Source organism: Pezoporus flaviventris, unplaced genomic scaffold, assembly GCF_033815535.1.
Source record: "Pezoporus flaviventris isolate CSIRO_AGI_PZ_B2104156 unplaced genomic scaffold, CSIRO_AGI_Pfla_v1 ptg000037l, whole genome shotgun sequence".
Classification (NCBI taxonomy): domain Eukaryota; kingdom Metazoa; phylum Chordata; class Aves; order Psittaciformes; family Psittacidae; genus Pezoporus; species Pezoporus flaviventris.
This window is the reverse complement of record NW_026892585.1, coordinates 17170537-17191906: the sequence shown is the minus strand read 5'-3', so window position 1 is coordinate 17191906 and position 21370 is coordinate 17170537. Positions and strand designations below refer to the sequence as shown.

The 21370-nt window shown below is 39.5% G+C and overlaps 1 protein-coding gene across 2 annotated transcripts in view; it reads right to left on the bottom strand.

The window, feature by feature from the left end:
• The window catches only part of CHN2 (chimerin 2), a 166209-nt gene that overhangs the window by 96439 nt on the left and 48400 nt on the right, over positions 1-21370 (bottom strand). The window contains exon 1 of one of the 2 annotated variants that reach the window (XM_061464863.1): positions 1460-1499. The exons of the other annotated variant lie outside the window; for it this stretch is intronic. Coding sequence (XP_061320847.1) covers positions 1460-1484 — 25 coding nt within the window. The 5' untranslated portion in view covers positions 1485-1499. Of the gene's footprint in view, positions 1-1459; positions 1500-21370 lie in introns of those variants that run through there. 2 annotated transcript variants of the gene reach the window in all.

Here is a 21370-nt window from a genome sequence, read left to right as displayed (position 1 = left end):
AAAGCTGACTAATTTTTTTTCCTCTCACATTATAATGGTAATATATTACTTTTTTTTCGCCCTATACATCTGTTGCTCCACATATATTTACCATAACACCATAATATTGTGTATTAAATTCCTCTGTCACACTTCTGAAAGAGAATTTCTGGATTTGCTTATTCACAATATATTTTTCCAATAGGAGAAACACTGATATAATGCAAATATCCAATTATCTACATTCGTGACTTCAGAAAAGAAAATAATAGCTGGAGAAACAATGAAAACCCAACAGGTATCAGTTGTTGCTTTAGTCTTTCGAATTATTTAGAATGAGCACAGTAAATTGAACAGTGAAAGCTGATCTACAAGTGGCCATAAAGTGCTTCATTAACTTGAGACTGACTGGTAGTGTGGAAACACCGCAGCCTAGGTGGAGAACAATCATCCAGGAAACAGTCATAATACAAAACCCCCAATGACTATGTTAGATCTGTCACGGTTATGAATCTGTCAGCCCAGGAAAGAACAGACAGAACAATTCCTCAATAGTTAAAATCATTCTTAAGGGCAGCACACTTAGAGGAAAACCATGGGTCACTGGCTCCACATTCACCCTGCAACCTCCTCTGCAATCCCTTCAGCTGATAACATGTCCCTAAATCACAGGGGGAAAAAAACAAACCATAGAGGTAATAGTATAATACTGTTTATTGTCAAGCTATCATGCGTGACATTTGATTGCATCCATTTGTAGGGTAATAAGGAACCATTAGTTTAAGTACAACCTCGAGACAGAGGTTGCGCTTCAGAATCAGGGAGATGTTTAATGGAGCCCTGATACAGATCTCTTGCTTCTTGAGGAAGGAGGCCACTGGGCCTGTCTACATATAGGACATGTACAGTCGAAGATGCCATTCTACATGGCCGTTGGCATGGCAATTAGCTTCAGGACAGCAATTACCATGTCTGAGTCACCACAGAAATACATTGACTCTCCTCCTTGAATGGTACAATCTTAAGACTCCCTGACAAGACCAGATTAGACTAAACTTCTGCCCTTCTTAAATCAGAGGTCACACGAGACAAATCCTGCTTTAGCAGACTGGCTTACTATTATTTGCCCTTTTCTGAGATTTCTGTTCTGCTTCTTTTTTTATTAGTCCTCTCTTACTATAAGCTAGCTCTACTCATTAAATCACACTTCACTCTCCATCACAAGGTTTAATACAGCAGGTTCACAGACGTTTCCAATAATAGTTTGGGTGGTTGGATCAGTTACTATGTGACACCTAAACTCCCACAGCTTCTGCCTTCAGTCCTGCACATGGCAGTGGTCTCAGACCTCAGTTTTGAGGCCACTTAGCAAAAATCAATCAATCAATTAACTAATGAATCAGACTTGGCAAAAATGACAAATGCCCACAATGGATCTCTCGTTAAATGATAGTCTTAGTATAAACTTTGATCATAATACCTAGCACAACTGTGATTGGCAGCATGGGCAAAAGGGTTCACTGAAGGACTCTCAGGTGGTAAGACAGGATCTCTTCAACTGCTGTTTTCTTGAAGGGTTCAGGCTTTTGTCAGTGACTTCCTGTCTAAATTCAGAAACTGAGACAGCTGAGGTTGAAAGCAGTTGTCAAAGGAGAAATTCAGAGCACAAAATGAGGATCAGTTCCGAAAAACTCAACAAAATGTCCAAGGGCCATCTATGAAACACCTTTCTAAGTCTAGAGAGACCCATGTAAAAGATTACAGAATGTCTAGTTTAGGTCTTTTATATTATTTTGACTCTTACCAATACTTTATCAGAAATGACCTTAGAAAAAGGAGTACTCACTGGAAAGACCAGAACTGGCAAAAAACCATGACAGACTTCCACAAATAATAGTACAGATGATCCTGCTAACTGAAAGGTTTGAAACATAAAAGTTGAGAAGGTTAGTATTTATTAGACCAAAAAAGTAACTAGAAATTAGTTGTGTGCTCAACAGAAAGGCCCAAGGAATGGTTAATGCTGACTCTTGGGTAAAATTACAGGTACCAGAAGGTTTCTCACTGCATGACATGAAAAGATACTGGAGAAAAATGTCAAGCCAACTGGAACTGGAAAGTGGGCTCTTCACTTTATTTGCTTTACTCTTCACAGGGTAGAGAGGATGAAAAGCATTTTAGGAATAAAATATTTTCATAAAGCTGATGGAGCACAGTAAAGCTGAATAAGTGTAAAAAGACTACAGTAAAGGGAGCACGAAAAGCTGGCAAAGATTTAAGCATCCAGATAAAAAGTAAAACTACATAAGATATTTTTTTAAAGAAACATGAAGACATAAGACAGCATTTCTGTAAATAATGGATGGTAAATGGTTTAATGCATTACTCAGAGAAATTCTTAAGCAATTTCTGAGAAACAGGCTTGCATTAATTATATAGTAAGTGAAATTATCCATGGACTTCAAACCTTGTTCTTCACTGTGCCTGGCACTGTACTGGTGACACCTTTCTGGATGCAGTTGTGAAAGACACTGGAATGACTGAATTGCTTTCTACTACTTCCTTGTACTTTGTGAAGATGATGATGTAATGCCAACACTTGCTGTTCTGATAGCACTGACCTAGCTAAAGCAGGTCTAGTAAGATATCAACTAAGCTAAAACTTTGACTCTTCTCACTACCAAGACTGCTAAGAGGAAAAAAGAAACTGTTTTACAGGAAGGATCACAAATTATGTCACATGAATCAAATATTTCTGACTTATAAATGACATTTCTGATTATAATGGAACAGTAACAAATATACATACTGTACCTATATGCCATGCCCAGTTCTAGATATTCTAAGTATTAATGATTTCTGTTCTAGTAGAGAGTTATGTGGACTAGTAGCAGGACAGCTACCAAAGGGGGACCACCATTCTTTGCCAATTTCCTCATAGCCACTGTGAAAGAGGAAAAGATTTTTTGGTTTTTTTTTGCCTTTGTTCTTTCTAAAGGTTTCTAAAATCTATTCTGCAGTTCACCTTGGAAGAACTGCTGCAGTTTGGATGTTTTGCCACCATTGTGTGAAGTTCAGACTTCCTTTCCAGTAACAACTTATTTTAAAACTATGACCTACATGTGCAAGAAAAGACACTTGTGTGTGAGGAAGAGCCAATTGGCTTACTGGCAGTGTGCAGATAAATAACACACCGGATGAAAAAGCCTAGTTACTAATTTTTTTATCTTCTATTGTTATTTTCAGGACCAAGACAAATTATTATTAGTATTTGAATGCCTTTTGTATATTTCCTTTGAAGATATTTTTCACAGTTTTACTACATACGGTTTCGTATTTATAGCTTTGCTTCCAAAATATTTAAGTATATTGTTAATTCAATTTTAAATTGTTTTATATATAATTACATATATAACGATAACATATAACCGTTGAGTAAAAGGACATGTGAAAGATGAAGTGTTTGTACTCTTTAGGCATATATAATATTCTTATATTTTTCTTCATACAGTCAGAATTACAGTATATAATTGACAATAATGGGAACAGACATCACAGAATCACAGAATGGCTGAGGTTGAAAGGCACCTCTGGAAGTTACCTGGTCCAATCCCCCTGCTCAAGCAGGGTTACCTAAAGCAGGCTGCCCAGGGCTGTGTCCAAGTGGATTTTAAGTATCTCCAAGGATGGAGACTCCATAACCCCCGAGGGCAACCTGGGTCAGTGTTCAGTCACCCTCACAGCAAATAAGTGTTTCCTGATGTTCAGACAGAGCCTCCTGTGTTTCATTTTTGTGCCCATCACCACTGGCCATGTCACTGGGCACAGGCTAGCTCTGTCTTCTTGCATCTTCTCTTCAGTTATTTATACACTTTGGTAAGACTTCCCTGAACCTTCTCATCTCAAGGCTGAACAGTCCCAGCTCTCTCAGCCTTTCTTCATAGGAGAGATGCTTCAATCCCTGCATCACCTTAGTGGCCCTTTGCAGGACTCTCTCCAGCATGTCCATATCTTTTGTACTGAGGAGCCCAGAAGTGGACACAGAACTCCAGGTATGGCCTCACCAGTGCTGAGTAGAGGGTAAGGATCACCTCCTTCATCCTGCTGGCAACACTCCTCCTAATGCAGTCTAAGATGCCATCATCCTTCTTTGAGGGAAGGGCACACTGCTGGCTCATCTGCAGCTTGGTGTACACCAGGGCCCCCAGGTCCTTTTCTGACAAGCAATTTTCTAGCTGGGTGGTCATCGGCATATATTAGTGTATGGAGATTAGAGTGAAAGAGTAATAAGGGGGCTTCTTTGATAAGGTCAGTTCAACATATTAAACATTGTTGCATTATTTAATTTCCACTCTGTGCTTAAAACTTATCAATTATAGAAGCTCATTTTCATCTTATCTGAACCCCTAATGGCTAGCCTTGTGGATGGAGAAGGGCTATATACATTTATTTTGCCCTGTCACCAATTAATACATATGCATACACAGCTATCTCATGCTGCAGTCGTTTTGCAAACGGTTTGAAAGAGTCACTTTTTTCTAGGTTTGATTGTCACTTGGTATATATGTTTGGGCGTTATGATTACTACTACTACATAAAGTAACTGTCCTCGCAGGCACATCTGACTACACTTTGAGAAAGAACACTCTTATTTTTTAAGTCGCAAATAATCAAACTGTCAGATGAGCATCTCTCTCTAACTCCTGAAAAGTCACTGCTCCTTTGAAGAGCAAAATTAATTCTCTTGCAGATAACAATTAGAGATGAAGCTGTTGAAACATTTCAGTGTGTCAAAAGCTCTGTTTAATGTTTCATTCAGAGCGCACAGTTGCCCACGGAGGAGCCTGTAGTTGCCAGTTCTATTGCTGAACTTTCTCATCATCAGTACAGGGACAGCTAAAATATGGAATGAGAATTCAGCTCTTGTTTTAATGAGACACTTCAACTTTCAGCATAAGGCACAGAAACGAAATGATCAAGTTGTTTATTTGCAACACAGTTTATAATTGGTGTATTAATTCAGATGATGGGTGCTTCCCACTACGCTATTCTCTTTTTTTCAAAAAAAAAAAAAAAAAACAACCCTGCAATATTGTGTAATTTAAAACGTAAAAAAATGCTCACAAAAGGCCTGGAGTTCTCTCTGGCACAGCAATTAGACTGAAACAGTAAGCTTTTAATAAACATAATATAAATTGAGAGTTACTTTGTATCTTTTGCTTTTGCCGACCATTAACTTTCTATTGGAAGCCACTGGTGTAAAGGTAGCTCATTTAGTGTGTTCTAAGATCAGAGTCTTTCCAAATTACACTCCCCTGCTTTTGCTTCAGATTTCTAAAGAGTATCTTTCCACTAATAGGCAGGTGGTCAGTCCACACATACTGTCTGTTTACTACAGTGCAGATGAAAGACCACGCAAATAGATAAAGCTAATAATTTAGAAGAATTTCCAGGTATCAAATAAAATATGTCTGTGAAATAAGTGAATTATTAGGGACCTCCTTCAACAGAGAACAGGAGACATGAATCATTTGAATCCATGGCTAAACTTCTAGAATAAAACCTTAAGGACCCATGTTCTGCAGTTTGTAAGTGCTTTTCAGCTAGCTATGACCATCCATTTGGAGCAATATAGCACTTAATTAATAAATCTGCCTATTTTGCACAGATTTAAAAGTGTTGAAAATATTGTTCAAAATTTAGAAATGTAGAGAAGGAATAACAGAGTTCTTAATAGCAGTAGGAGAAGTGTAAGAGGGGAAGGTATTTTGTACAATTCCAGTTTTAGATGTCTCTTTAGGAGACTAGACTTTCTTAGGGCTACTGTGTGGGGCTCAGGAAATAGAATTAAACAGGCTCTTCCAATGAGCAAAGAATATGATAGGCGTCTAAGCAAGCTGATGCAGATATTCCCAATGCTTGACATATTTCTTGGGAACTATGTAAGATTTCATAGTGTATACGGGTATTCCCACTGCCTAATCTTAGGCAGGTAGCTCCATTTTAATGCTGAATCCCACTGAATCTATTTGATCTTGGATGGCATTCAAAAGCCCCCATGATTTAGGTGCTTTGAAACGTTTTATTCATTGAACAGCAATGAAGAATTTCCTCATGCAAGTCATTAAAGGTTTATGTCTAAAACCTAGAAAAGTAGACAATAAAAAAAAATAAAAAATATCTCCTTTATGTTTAATTGCCAAAAATATGTTTAAATTAATAGCCGCCATTAAATTTAATCTGGTCACTAAAAATTACACCCCAGTGCTTGTTATCATTCTCCATTTTAATACTAATGTCAGTGTAATTAAAATGTAACAGTTATTTTCACATTTTCATGTTTTAGATCTATAAACCAGAAGTATTAAGACTTTAAAATGGCACAATCAGGGCTCTGCATGACTGGGAAATTGACATTTCTTTGGTAGGAATAAACACATGACATAAATTAAATCACATCACATTAGCAGACCTCCTATCTTATACAGATATACTTTAGCTTCTAACTATGGACCAGTTAGTTCCTGGCTAAAAATCAAGACCAGATAATCAGCTGGCATATAAGAGAATAGCTCAGCTATTTTATCACTGTGCAGAATGCGGCAATGCATTTCCAGTCATTTGCTTATTGCATCCTAATCCCCTCCCTTAAACCTCCAGCCAATGATCCCTGTGCTCAGTGGAGCAGTCCCGGCATTGTATGAAAAAGCATGGGACTGAAATAACCATAATAATGCTAAAAGAATATGGCATTAAACGGGTCACTGTGAAGTATTTCAATTAGAGTATTTACGTTGAAGCAGTGTCAGCACATTCCCTGTTCCAGAAATGCACTCACACATTGACATGATGCCCGTTTATCTGGCTTGTCAAAGGAGCCAGCACATTCCCTGAAAACTTATTAACCTTCGGCAAAATCCAAATCGCTGCTTTTGGTAACTCTGTTATTTTTGACATGTGTCATTTTATCATCCCTCTAAGCAAGGGCACAAGTGTTTCCTTTTGACTAACCAAGGGTATGGCATGGTCCTAGTACTGCAGTTGACTGTGGAGGCTGTTCTACAGCTTTTCAGAGATCATTTTGATCTTCCCTATCTAGCCCCATATTTGCTCTTCTCTGGATGTAGAAATAGAAGTACTTTTAAAGGCTGAAACTGTAGCCTAACTGAAACAAGTGGAAACCCAGTAGCTCACCTCACTCATCATGTGATTCAGATAATTTACATTGGTAACTTACAAAAATCACAAGATGTGTTGTACTCAGCATAGGGGCTACTCACGTACACTGGGGACCTTACTGAACTCTGCAGCCTAAACACAATTTCAAGCCTCAGACATAAGAGATGAGAACTACTCTGCCATCCAGTGAAGCATAATGACCTGCAGGAGAATAGAAGCTTAGCAAATAATTAGACCTTCCTTTGGCTTCCTTTACAGGTCCTGTAGTATTGCTGCAATATTTGCTTCTATACATTAAAACATGAAAAACAGGAAAAACACCACCCACCTGCAAAACATATTCATCACTCCCACAGCTCTCTGATAAAACTGAATAATCAGGGCCCTCCTAGGATAAGAGACAATACTGTATCTGTGTACTTCCTCTGTTACAAAACCATGTTATTTTTCTTTTAATTACCTTCTTTGGTGAACAGTTTTAAGTGTGTAAATTCCATTCCATGCCACTTGAATTATTATTTTATGTGAAGTTTCTTGGATCTTCAGTTTATCTCTTTTTAAAAATTAGTTTTGAGTAATCAATATCAGCTATTACTGAGTGACCCACTTTCTGTTTAGATGTGTTGTACAAATGGACAAACATTTCACAGGCATCTTCTATTATACCACCACCCACCATTTAACTGCTCCCCAACTATTGTTGTTCCTACAGCTGTTATTTTGGATCTAAAATTTGGTTCTATAATAGTATGTTTATGCTGACAAGATTATGTCTTGTAATACCTTATGCCTATGTAACTGCACCTTCCTCCCTGCAATCTTAGCAATAATAGAATTACTACCAGTATTTAAAATCACCAGAAAACTACCATGGACTATTTCTCCTCAGAAGAATACGGTTTGTGTATTGTTTCCTTACTCAGGAGGAATTTTAATTGCCCAGTGGAAGTCTGTAATTCTTCCAAGAGCTTTTTACTGCAGCCTAGCGCTTTTACAGTTGATAATGAGTTCTTACAGTACCATATATTTGCAAAATACCATGTATGACACTATAAAACTTAAAATACACTTATGTCTTCCACAAGTTTTATCAAACTAACCAACAGGGCTGTGTAAAATAACTCGATGCTTGGGCATGAGTGACAACTTCACTTTGCAACTGGCAACGTTGATGGCATTTTCCCCAGAGAACCACTGGTTAATGGCATGTCATACGAGGCACATCCCATGGTTCTCTAATATTTTCATCATCAAAACAAATCCAAACCAGTGCTCACAGGACAGCTGTACTAGTGCCTCCAGTGGCATTGAGTGGGAGAGCAGAATTTAGCCACTAAGGTGTAGAGGAAAATGTGACTACAGCCTGGCTAATATCCTGATTTCCTACTCTGCAAATTTTAAAGATGCATACAACACAATAATAACACATTTAAGTGTCTCATAAGACACAAGGCTTCTTTATGTGTGGTAAGTAAAACAAATACAGTGACAACAGTAATTCCCATGTAAACGTGGATTTTGCTTCTATATTATCAGAAAAAGGCTGGGTTTTCTTACATAAATAACAAAGGAAGAGGAAAGCACACTTTTTTTTTCTATAACTTTTCTGAAATTGTTTTTCACCCTTGTAGAAATCACAAGTTTGTTTTTTACCCTACTTATCTTAAAGATACACTCAGAAGACAGTCAAGACAGTATTTAAAAGCTCATCCATCAGATCACTGATCAAACAATTGGTACGTTAAGGAAAAAATACCATCTTCCTAGGAGTTATTTTTAAAGATACACACAGGTGCCAGAATTTTGAACAAACCCTCTAACTCATTCCACTAAAACACTTTATGTAATGTCAATTAATTATGAATAAGGCTCTGGTTTTGGCACAATAATATTTAATACATTTCATGGCAGAGACAGAGAGAAAAGAAGCAATAGTCATCAAAAGCTTAGCAAATACATTTGCTTTAAGCTTCTAGAAGTTAAATAATAACCAATATTCTGCACAATATCAATAAGCAAGTACACTTTTTACTGTGATTTATACTCTGAATGACAAAAAGTTGAGACATCAGATATCCTGATCTTTTTCTGTGGGCTAAAACCAGCAGCCTATTTTATGACCTAGCACAGCCTCCTCTTTAAACAGCAAATGAGTCAATTCTTTAAATGCTGTGACATAATCATGGCCTTGACAATGAAACCTGACTAAAAGCACTGCAGAATTATAGGAGCCATTTAATTCCTGTGCCTCAGTTCACAGGGCATCTATGGAGGTACCAGTATGCTGGCGGATCAATAACTATGGACAGAAAATAAAAGCTTTCCATCAATTGCTTTCTAGTAATGAATCCAAGGAGAGCTTTGTTCCTCTGATAACATACCAGTCTTCATCTAACAAAACAAGGTTCATGTTCAAGTCAAAAATGACTCCCAAAGAAAGAACGTGTGTCTACATGCTCAGAGACTCAAAACTGACTAATGTTACTCCGGAACACAGAGAAGGAAGAACAAAACAACTTCAAGCCTTTCCTCTGGAAAGATCTGGCACATCTCCAAAGCTATAGGATCCAAATTTTTTAGGCTAAAGGGAAGGGTTGGTGCTGAGCAAGAACTGCAAGTCTCAGTAGCAACCACCACTCTTGAGTTCTGCTCCCATCTTGGAAGACACGAAAGCTGGGTAAAAAGATGAGCTAATGCTCTCATCTCCAAACCTTCAGAACCAGGACGCACACTTCACCTTGTAAAGACATTGATTCACGTGAAACATTTATTTAAGATTTTCCTGCTTTTCCAAAATGTTTGTATATGATACAGGAAAGCCTGTCAGAGCTTGTCAGATCATTCTAGTAGCTACACCTCCCAAAACATAGATTTTCTTGAGAATCCTGAGACTGAGATTGCTGGTTGTCTGTGGGTTTATTGGCAACACTTAAGGTTTGTAACTAATGACTAAGCCAGTGTGCTGCACTACAAGCCACCCCCAATAAAGCCAAGTTCTTGCCAAGTTTTTGCTTCATTTCATCAACATTATTTGATGCTCACAGAGAGACAGTGAGCAACTGTGTCAGCTTCATACACCAGGAACTATAAAAATCCTCAACAATTATGAAATATACACTTATTTTAAACTCTTACTGCTTGTGCTTGTTATTTTCAAGAATAGTTAAAGGTAAAACAGGCTGAGGGATTAAATATACTTGCTTATGACAGCAGAAAATAGACCTGAATATTAAAAAGAAACACATCTTGGAAGGCAAGCATAGTGAAACTTAAATCCAATTTGTAAGATAAAAGCTTAACTGGACCACTTAATATTGCCATCTGATAGCATTCAGTATAGCTTGAAATTCATTAATATGCTAGCTAATGTAAGTACAGTGCATGTATACAAAATTAATTCTATTAATTTCTACATTTGAAAAATCTACTGAAAGAGGAGGAGAATAACTATAAGGCAGTCTTACCCATCTGTGGAAAAGGCATAGCAAAACCAGTCTAAACCTCAGAAGAATAATTATCCCATGAGACTCCCACCTCCTGGGAGTGCCCATTATTGTGTTAGGAGAACATAAAACTGACAGCTATTCAGAAAGATCTCCAGAGCAATTTTGTCTTAGATCTACTACTTATCTTACCTTGTCATCGCTTTAGAATATATACAGGCTTTCAGCTAACTTACCAGTATTGTATTTTATTTTTATAAGTGAGCAATAAATGCTTCTTTCACAGCATATACTTTGCCTAACAGACCAAATGTTGGAAAAACGCTTATGCATCTTAAATAAAAGGCTATTCAAATTTAAACAGTTTTATAGAGTAATAATATTTCATTTAGATCTGCCTACTAACTGCTGATTGTTTAGTCAGATTAGGTGGAACTCCAAATGAGGCAGAAGCAAAGCATTTTATTATCATTAAATATTCACATTATGGCAGCATTTAGAACCCAAAATCAGGTTTGGTGTTGTGTCCAACTGCTAACAAGTACAGTTTAAAAATAAAACACAGCAGTTGCTGACCTAAAAGTGCTTGTGATTATAGTGTGCGGCAAGCATCCAACAGATAAAAGGCAAAGCAAAAGGGTAGCAGGAGGGCTATCCATGTCAGAGTCATAAGTACCAGTCACAGCATCCTCCCAGCTATTAAGAGAACAGTTTCATCTGAATGCTGCACAAAGATAGTTAGAAAACAGAAGAAGATGGAATTAAAAAGAAGTGAAACAAATTTTAAAACCATGGAGCATCACTAAAACACACTAGGGATAACTTCAGCTGATTTATTAATACATTAGGAAGCTTTGCTTGTAAATGTTGAGAAAATCGGTGGAGATTTAGTTCCTTCTGAGAGCATGAGAAAAAACAACCTCAATATATTTACGTTAAATTTTTACTGAAGTGACACATCACATAAAGAATAACATTATTCTAGATCAAAGTTTTGTAATAACTTATTTCTACCAAAGAGTGAATTATTCTAAAGCAAACTGCAGCTCACCCTGAGCATATCCTTCCTTGCTTAAGGTGCACCAGAGAACAGCACCTGACTTAACTATATTTTCAAAGATACGCCTATATCCTTTTGCTCAGCAGTTTGTTTTCAGTGCATCATTTTATCCGATGCCAATTTGCTTTCATCACTGCGGTGCTAAGTCTGGTCCAAAGTCCCCAAGTGGCAAACATTTTCAACAGAGAAATGCTTCTTTTCTGAAACTAATTTATTGTCTAGAAGAATCACATTTCCTCCCAGCTTGTCGCTCATCTTGTTGCTCATTAGGGTCCAAAACTCAGTCCCCGCCGAAGTGAGGAGGCCAGATTTGAGAGCAGTCATGTGTATCTGATGAAGTCCACAATACACTATTGGTGCCATTAGACAGTGAAATTCAGGAGAATGCCAAGTTCTGCTGCAGACAATTTACGATGACATAACCCTTGGCTAAAAGAAGCTGTGAAATGTGAGCTTTCATCTAACCACCCAGTGCCCATGCTCATAAGCACTGACAAAAAGTCAACGTGAGGTTGTGCTTCATGATCATTAGCTGCAAATCACACCTCCCCAAGAAATGCATTGCAGGTGCTTTTAATATAGCAGGAGAGCCCTGTACAAGTGCTAATGTCAAATCACTCACTTGAAAATGCTCCACTGGTTTTACAACAATGGAAGAGATGACTGATTAGGTGCCAGAACGGTTTGATGCCAGCTCTGAAGAAAGCCTTGCAGCTCTTACAATTTCACTTAATATCGGTTCAACTTTAACTTACAGTGTCCTTCAAAGTACAGGTGCTTTTTGCACCAGATCCAGCTGGGATTTCATAGCTGTTCCCTGGCTGCTGCTGCTGTAGAGGAGTGTTAGGCTAGCAGGCATACTACTTTTTGCATATCCTAGACTGGTGTGCTACATTCCTGCACCACTTATTCTGCATCTAAATTACTATCTTTATTGTCTTCTGAACAATAGCTGACAAATACTTGCATAGTTTAGTTAAGAAGGGCTACAAAATATGTATTAGCTTTAAATTAATCAAAAAGTGAAGAAAGACGCAGAACTACTGGAGAGGGTCCAGCAGAGGCCACAAGGATGATCAGGGTCTGAAGCATCTCTCTTGTGAGGAGAGATTGTGGGAGTTGGGCCTGTTTAGTTGAAGAGATTGAGAGGGGATCTCATTAATGCAGATCAATATCCCAAAGGTGGGTGCCAGGAGGATGGTGCCAGACTCTGTGGTGGCCAGTGGCAGGACAAAGAGCAGTGAACATAAACTAAATCACAGGAAGTTTCACCTCAACATGAGGAAGAACTTCTTTACACTGAGGGTGGCAGAGCACTGGAACAGGCTGCCCAGGGGGGTTGTGTAGTCTCCCTCTCTGGGGGCATTCAATGCCCACCAGGACACATTCCTCTGTAACCTGCTTTGGTGGCCCTGCCTTGGCAAGGGGGTTGGACTGGATGATCTCCAGATCAACCCTAATGATTCTGTGATTCTGTGAGTGTAAGTGGGAATAAAATAGCATAATCAGCACTAAGGAAATACCGCCTAGGAGGTAAAAAATGAAGGCAGTTTACAATGGAGTGAAACCCCCATGATATTCTACTTCAATAAAGATTTTTATATCAGAGTGTGCCAAACATTGATTTATTAAGCTTACAATTGCTCCATTGATTTCAGTAGGGTGGGAGTGATTTATTTCAACCAACGAGCTGTCCAGAATTATATATAAGCATCATAGGCTCAGAAATCCGAGTGGCATGGTGTTAACAGCTCAGTACCAATGATTAGAATGTATTCTACACTGAAGTATCAAGAACTTATGTTTATCAATTATTATAATTTTATTCATGCACCATATAACAGTAGACAGAGCCAGACACTCTGATTTATCGCTTACAGCCCAGAACTCTTGCCACTGAAAATGCACTCAGTCTTGGCACCCATGACCAGATCTACAGAAGTATTCTCCTATGACAGAATTTACATGAACTTCTAATTCAGTAAAGATTAAAATGACCTACAGAACTACAGAAATATATTCCCCAGACTACCCTGGATGAACACAGATTCTGATGATCACTGAAGTAAGTATTTAACTTCATCTTAAGTACTGACTTAATGGTGAAAAAAAGCACTAGTAAAAACCTCTTTAAAAGCCAAGCTAAAAGCCTACCAAAATCTGAGGCTAAAAGCAGTATCAAACACTTTTTAACTCAGATCCAGTTTAAGTCCAGTTCCTTCATCCATAAATACTGTGAAGATAACCTTATTTCAGAACTGAAACCTGAGTCTTAACCTACATGAAAGTAAACCGCAGATGCTCTGACACAGCTCAGGCAGGGACATACTGGTTGAGAACACTGACATCTGAAAATGATAAAGGATGGGTTTGCAATTAAAGGACAGTACTGAAAAGTCAGACATTGAGTTCAATTTCTAACTCTTCCAAGTGCTCCCTGTTTTACTTTCCATCCCTATAAGATGGAGAAAAGCAGCACAGTCTTTCTCCCAGCCTCTCTGAGCTTTCCTGGGGATGGAGCCACCTTGCCCTGAACTTTGTGCAGCAGCAGAATCTCCGTTCAAAACTGACCTTTAGACTTCATCATAAAATGAACTACAAATACTTCTGCTGCCTCAAATAACAGAGCACATTTCAAAACCAAGCACCCCACAGTGTGCTGGAACAAAGCAGAGACAAGGTAGGAAGACAGAGAGAAGTAAACAAATCCAATCTTCAGTACAAAGTTCAGTGGAGTACATATTTCTGATCCAACAAAAACTGCCCTGTAGTGCTGCAGTGCTCTACCAGGGGACACAGAAATGAGTGGTAGCTGTTGAGAGCATCTCTGAAGAGGGGTATGGGGAAGAAAACTGTTGTTTCCTTTTGAGTCAAAACAAGTCTCAGGAGCTTTCCTTTAAATTTCCAAACAGAGAACTCTGTAGCAGGCAGTGGAAGCTGAATTCCTGCCCTCCACTGTGATATCAGCTGCAACCGCTCCATGGAGAAGGAACTATGAAGCTGTAGGGTGTGCGGAAGGAAAACAAGAAGAAACTTAAGTGGCTGTGTTTGCACTTGGTGGCATGTCCCAAAAAGTGATGGCTCCATACCTATCCCAAAGCAAGGAGGCTAAGCAGGAGAGAAGGAAAGCAGCCAAGAAAGCAGCCTGCCTTAATTCCCTGCCCTCACTGTGGCCCCTGTGAGAAGAGCTGCTTGCCCAAGCAGGTTGGCAGCATGCTGGCAGAGCACAGCTCCAGCAATCTGCTGGATCATACCTGCAGCTACCAGCTACCCTCTAACCCAGTGCTTTAATGTGGTTGCTGCTGTCTCACACTACCTGCTACGGACAAAAAGAGCAGGTCAGGTCAGGTCAGACAAACCTGCTGTTGAATGTTTTATCTTGGCGGCTGATTATTGCTTTCTTTCTTTTGAGTAGTGCAACGGGGCCTCGGTGGGCACTGCTGCCTCCTGGGCTCATCCCGTAAGTGCTTCTGCATGATGGACTAGTCTCATCTCACCACCTGCTTCTGAGGGCCTTCAGTTGTGACTGCTGAGGTGTTTTCAGCCAGCAGCTTCACTACATCAAACAGTTATTATCACTCTGAGCACTCTTTTCATTAGCCAAACATTTCTCTCCACTCTTATAAGCTGAAACCACCACTTCTACTTAATAGAATAGCAATTAACTTGAAATACTTGGCTTTTTACTGCAATGCATCACTCTTTCACAGTCTGATATGCTAATAAAAATTGTATGCTAACATAATGTATAAAATATCATCTCTGATTTTAAACCAAACCAAAATTTATTGGCTCCAACAGTGCAATACTGATCTGCCCAATGAATATTAATGCATTAACATAGGTAGCGGAGTCTTATGCCATTGGGGAACTAAATCAAAGCAGAGCAGACCATACAGTGCATGGAAGAAAGCCTGTTTTTCTGTTTAATTAGAATTTCAGCTCTACTCAAAACTGAATGTCGCTCCAGACTGAAAAGTAAACCTGAAATGTTAAGGCATTTTTTGCTACATGGCAGCTCTCATACTCCATATATCATTCCTTCAACCCACTAGTAAACACATTAATTGGCAATCTTGCCAACAAAATCCCAAGTTATTTTACTTCTTCTAAGGCACGATTAGCAATTATAGGATGCTGGCAGGACAAATTATGCTCTCAGTTATATCCCTACAACCCACCTCTCTCCTGCTTACGCTCTTAATCCTTACCCAGCTCCACTGAAAATGCAAATCTTTACAATTATGACTGTAGGGATAATGGTACATCACCATTGCAGTAAAAATGCCCATTTACCTCAATGGTGCTTAAACCCCAAGCCTTGCACTGCATGGATAAACATAAATTAACTGCAACGTTTAAATGTTTAAGCTACTATTGAGCAACCACCGCCAGCAAACAGCTCTGCTAGACTTCAGAGAGCTACACCCATCCATTTCATCTGAAAAAGGAAGCTGATGCAATGCAAGATGACATGAGAAAGTGATGACTGATTTAGCTCCTCATGAATAACAAAGTACTCCCTAAGTCGGCAAAGAAGCAGATAAGTGCAGGAAGTAACTGAAGTACTGAGACAAAAGTTACCAGAGGAAAAAGAAAACACAACAAAACAAAAAAAAAAAAGAAGAAAATTCCAAGTATGGTGGGACAAATGGAATTATCCAGGAAAAAAAAAAAATTTCAAACAGCTGTAGAGTTCAGGTGTCTCTTCTGATTTCAAGTTGCGTACTCTTTTTTTTTCCTGTTCAAACTGGACTAGGCCATGTTTGCCTCACCCACTTCCAGAAGTTATTGTTATATATTCAATTCCAGCTCTATTCATTATTCATTTACCAATTTGGAATTTCATCTTGCAAACAAGCTGTTATTGAAAATCTTTAGAGAAGTGTCTCTTGTGACCTTTGAGATGTCTTCTTAAAAGAAACATAATTCTGAAATACAATTGTGCAGCAGACCTTGCACACTGATGTCTCACTGAGTAAACTGAATTAAGGTCAACGTCAACCACTCTTTTGTTACTTTGTGGTACTAGAAACTAACCCAGAAATAAGCTATTTCAGCTTGAATAAGAAATACTATTAATGAAATAGCTGGCATGTGTGCTGCCATTAATGCATTACAAAACAAACAGATGTGCTGAAAGTTTGATTTGAAAAAGCTTTCACAGCATTATTTATTTATCCATCCTATCGACAAATTCCACTTACTAATAAAATGCACTAGAAAACACATTCACTTGAACTAAATATGTATAAGAGAAAGTTTAAAGTATCAAGATATAAAAGTCATAATAACAAAAAAGTGGCGATAGCAAAGGAAGACCAAATGCCCATTTCCCCCAACACATTATTTCCAACAATGACCAACAACACTGGCTCAGGGGAAGAGTGAGAGGACAACCAAGCCAAAGGAGGTTCCTTCCCACATGACACTATCAGAGCTACATCATACCTATTGACTCTGGAGTGCTTTTAGACATAAACAATCCTATGGCATACATTAGTACTCACAAGGAATAACCACAGGGAAAGTCTTACATACAAACTGCTTTTTCTTAACTATAAAATACAGAATGCAGCCAGCTGCCATTATTTGGTCTCTGAAGTGAAAAAATAAGCGAGCTGCAGACAGGTTCACATCCTATATTTCAATTTTATGACACTTTAACTGTACTGAATTCAAAAGCACTAACATTGTAGTATAACTGTAAAAACATTATGTTGATCCAGAACAATTCTTCTGACCAACATGGCATTTTACACCAGTATCCTAATACAGTACATATTTATAATAGAGTGCCTGGTGAGATAAATTAGTCATACTGTAAATAGCCACCAGGGATACAGAAGGTAATAGTTTCTCATGACCTGCTACATGTGTACAAAAGCAGGTGACTGAAATGATGTAAATATTAAGATGGTATCTCTAGCAGGCACTCCTCTGCCCTGGAGGGAGAGCGACGGAAACATTGTCTGTGCAATTCCAGCTTCCCTGTGCTGGGGGAAGTTTGAAGATGCAAGCTTCAGATACATAAACTCTCCAAGAAGTAGTTCTGCTGGTTAAAAAGGCAACAGAGAAGGAACTTAGGGCTTGGTCACTAGGGGATAACATCAGGAAGGTCAAAGGCCAGCTACAGCTTAATTAGCCAGCTATGCAAAGGGAAACAAGAAGAGCTTCTGCAAGCAATGCCAGCAGCAAAAGGAAGTTCAGTCAAAATGCAGGTCCAGAGATCAATGGGACGGACAACCCACTGACAGGCAGTTTGGAAAGGACTGCTTCCAGAACTCTGCATGTGACTCCACAGTTTGGGAAAAGGATGGGCAGTTGACAGTTGGGAAGTAACTGTGTATGGACTCATCATTAAAACTACATGTATTTATTCAATTACCCAGGGCTGGATGGGATTCATCCAAGGGCGCCAAAGAGCGGGCTAATGTGATTATGCAGCCATTATGTACGAAAAAATGCACACAAACAGGGTAAGGTCCCCAGCAGTTGGAAAAACACTGATATGAAGCTTCTTTTGAGAAAGGCAAGAAGGAGGACCAAGAGAGTGAGCCAGGCCAGTCCATGGACAGGACAGGTGTCCTGGTTTCATATGTAACAGTTATTTTAATCCTTCCTAGTACCTGTTGCAGTGCTGTGTTTGGCTTTAGTCTGAGAACAATGCTTACAACACACCAATGTTTTAGTTGTTGCTCAGTAGTGCTTACCCTGATCAAAGACTTTTCAGTCCCTCATACTCTGCCAGTGAGGAGGGGCACAAGAAGCCGGGAAGAAGCAGAGACAGGACACCTGACCCAAACTAGCCAAAGGGGTATTCCATGCCAGCCCAGTATAGAAACTGGGAGGAGTTACCTGGAAGGCCTGTATCACTGCTCAGGTCGGGCTGGGTATCAGTTCATGGGTGGTGAGCAATTGTATTGTGCATCACTTGTGTTTATTGTTGTTTTTTTCTTTCCCCTTTTAGTTTTATATTCTCTCCCGATGTTATTTCCCTTATGATTATTATTATTAGTAGTAGTACTTTTATATTATACTTTAGTTATTGGACTGTTCTTATCTCAACCCATGGGGTTTACATTCTTTTGATTCTCCTCTCCATCCTTCCTGAAATGGGAGGGAAGGCAGGGGGCTGGAGGGTGGGTAAGAAAATGGCTGCATGGTTCTGAGTTACCATCTGGGCTGAAACCATGACAGCAGGGAACATGTTCTTTGGAGTCCACTTTCAGACATATGAAGGACAAGAAGACAATAAAAACCAGTGCCTGATTGAGCTGACTGCTCTAACAAAATTACCTACTATGTGGATGAGGAGAGAGAGGTGGATGCAGTATACCTTGACTTACTGGGGTTCCTCACACTGTGACCCTCTCACACTCATTTGGGAGTTGAGGAAGTAAGAGCTAGAACAGGCTCTTAGGTCAGTTGAAAATTTGTGGGTTGGACTGCCAGTCCTGAAGGGTGATAATCAATGGCTGTATAACTGCTTTGCAGATGGCAATGAGTAGAGTACCTCAAAATCAATAGTGAGCTGATATTGCTCATTACCTTCATCAACTCTCTGAGTGATAAGACAGACCCCTCAGCAACTTTGCGGGCGATAGTAAATTACCATTTAGCTTAACACCTCCCTGAGAGATTCAGTCCAGAATGACCTTTATAAAATGAGGACTGGGGCAACAGAAGCTTGTTGATGTTCAACAAGAAGTGCAAAGTTTGGTCTCTGAGGCATATTAACTCCATACATCACTGAAGGCTAAGAATTGACTGGATCTGTAGCAGCCTTGCTGAAATAACCTGGGGGTCACAGAATCATAGAATGGTTAGGGTTGGAAAGGACCTTAAGATCATCAAGTTCCAACACCCTTGCCATGGGTAGTGATGCCTCCCACTAGACCATGTTGCCCAAGGCTCTGTCCAACCTAGCCTTCAACACTGCCAGGGATGGAGCATTCAAACTGCCTTGGGCAACCTGTTTCAGTGCCTCACCACGCTCACAGTAAAGAACTTCTTCCTTATATCTAACCTGAACTTCCCCTGTTTAAGTTTTAACCCACCACCCCTTGTGCTATCACTACAGTCCTTGATGAAGAGCGTCTCTCCAGCATCCTAGTAGGCCCCCTTCAGCTACTGGAAGGCTACTATGAGGTCTTCACGCAGCCTTCTCTTCTCCAGGCTGAACAGCCCCAAGTTTCTCAGCCCGTCTTCATACAAGAGGTGCTTCAGCCCCATTATCATCCCCATGGCCCTCCTCTGGACTTGCTCCAACACCTCCATGTCCTTCTTATGTTGAGTACACAGTAATCCAAGTGGGGTCTCATGAATACGAAACAACAGCATGCTTTCTTAACAAATGATACAAATGCCATAGGAAAAGGCACATTACCTGCAGTGAGAGGTTAAAGGAGCTGGGCTTTGTTAGTATGGCAAGAAGAAGGCCAAAAGGCAAACTAACAGGAGCCTACAATTGCTTAAAGAGCAGCTGAAGTGATGACAGACCCAAACTCTTCTTGGTAGTAGTAGACAATGCAACAAGTGGCAAACATCACAAACTACAGCTTAGATGGTTCAGATTGGACAAACACGATTAAACAAAATTCCATTCAAACGAATCCATCTCTCTGGGCAGCAGCAGAACAGGTTTTCTAAACTAACGTGGACAAAGCCATGGTTCATCAGATATAGTTTTGCTTTAAGAACTCCACAGGCCCCTTCCAACCAATTCTTCTATGATTCAAAGAAAAGATTATTACCCAGCTCCCTTGCACAGCCCTCCTGCCAGATGTCTTAGCTCCCCAAGTACAGCAAGTAGGGTTAAACAAAGCTCTGTTTTTAAAGCTGCATAAATTAACTAAGCTTGTTTCGGATGGAACAAGGTCAGGAAACATCTTAAACAAGCATATCTGTGGGAAGATCTGAGAAAATAGTTACTTCCAGCAAGCCAGCCACGATAAGCAATTGAGGACGGGCTGGAAAAACAGCTGCAACATGTTTCAGTGTTGGCAATAGCTGCTATATAAGTAGCTGCACGCTTCTTAGCTTCTGCCAGGATTGCTCCCTGAGCATGCCAAGAACTGTATACCTTCCGCACCTCCCAGCAGTGGCTCTAAAGTTTCATATCTTGTCCTCTTTTTTTCCTGATTTCCAACCAAACAGGCAGGTCCAGCTCACTGGCACACATCACATTTCATGAACAGTGAAAACTCATCAGATCTGAAGTTCAAAATTTATCACACTTCATCCAAGCAGAAATGGCAACTATGCTGAACACAGTCTTAACACATCAGCCAAAAGTCTCCAATAAATGCAATTTAGAAGCTGATTAACAAGATCCAGTTATCTGATTAGTCAAGATCCAATGCACATAGGTATACAAAGTGCAATGATGTCATGATAGTGGATGAAGAGGCAAGAACAGCCTAAACTTTAGCTAATAGCTTCTAACGGTGTGGCACTGGCAGAGATAATACAGTGGCAGAAAGCCTGTCAAAAGCCACGGAGAGTAAGCCAGGGATACCATGGGATCCAATGCTCGGTACATTCTTCCCAAAGAAGATAAAATCAACATTATCTTCTGCTGGAATCTGCCACAGAAATGACGGGTCAGACTGGTTTGTCTTTTATACTTAAAATCTGATACAGTTTCTGCCACAGCTAAGACATACCTGTGCTTTGGAACATCTGGACATAAACCCACTAGTTACTG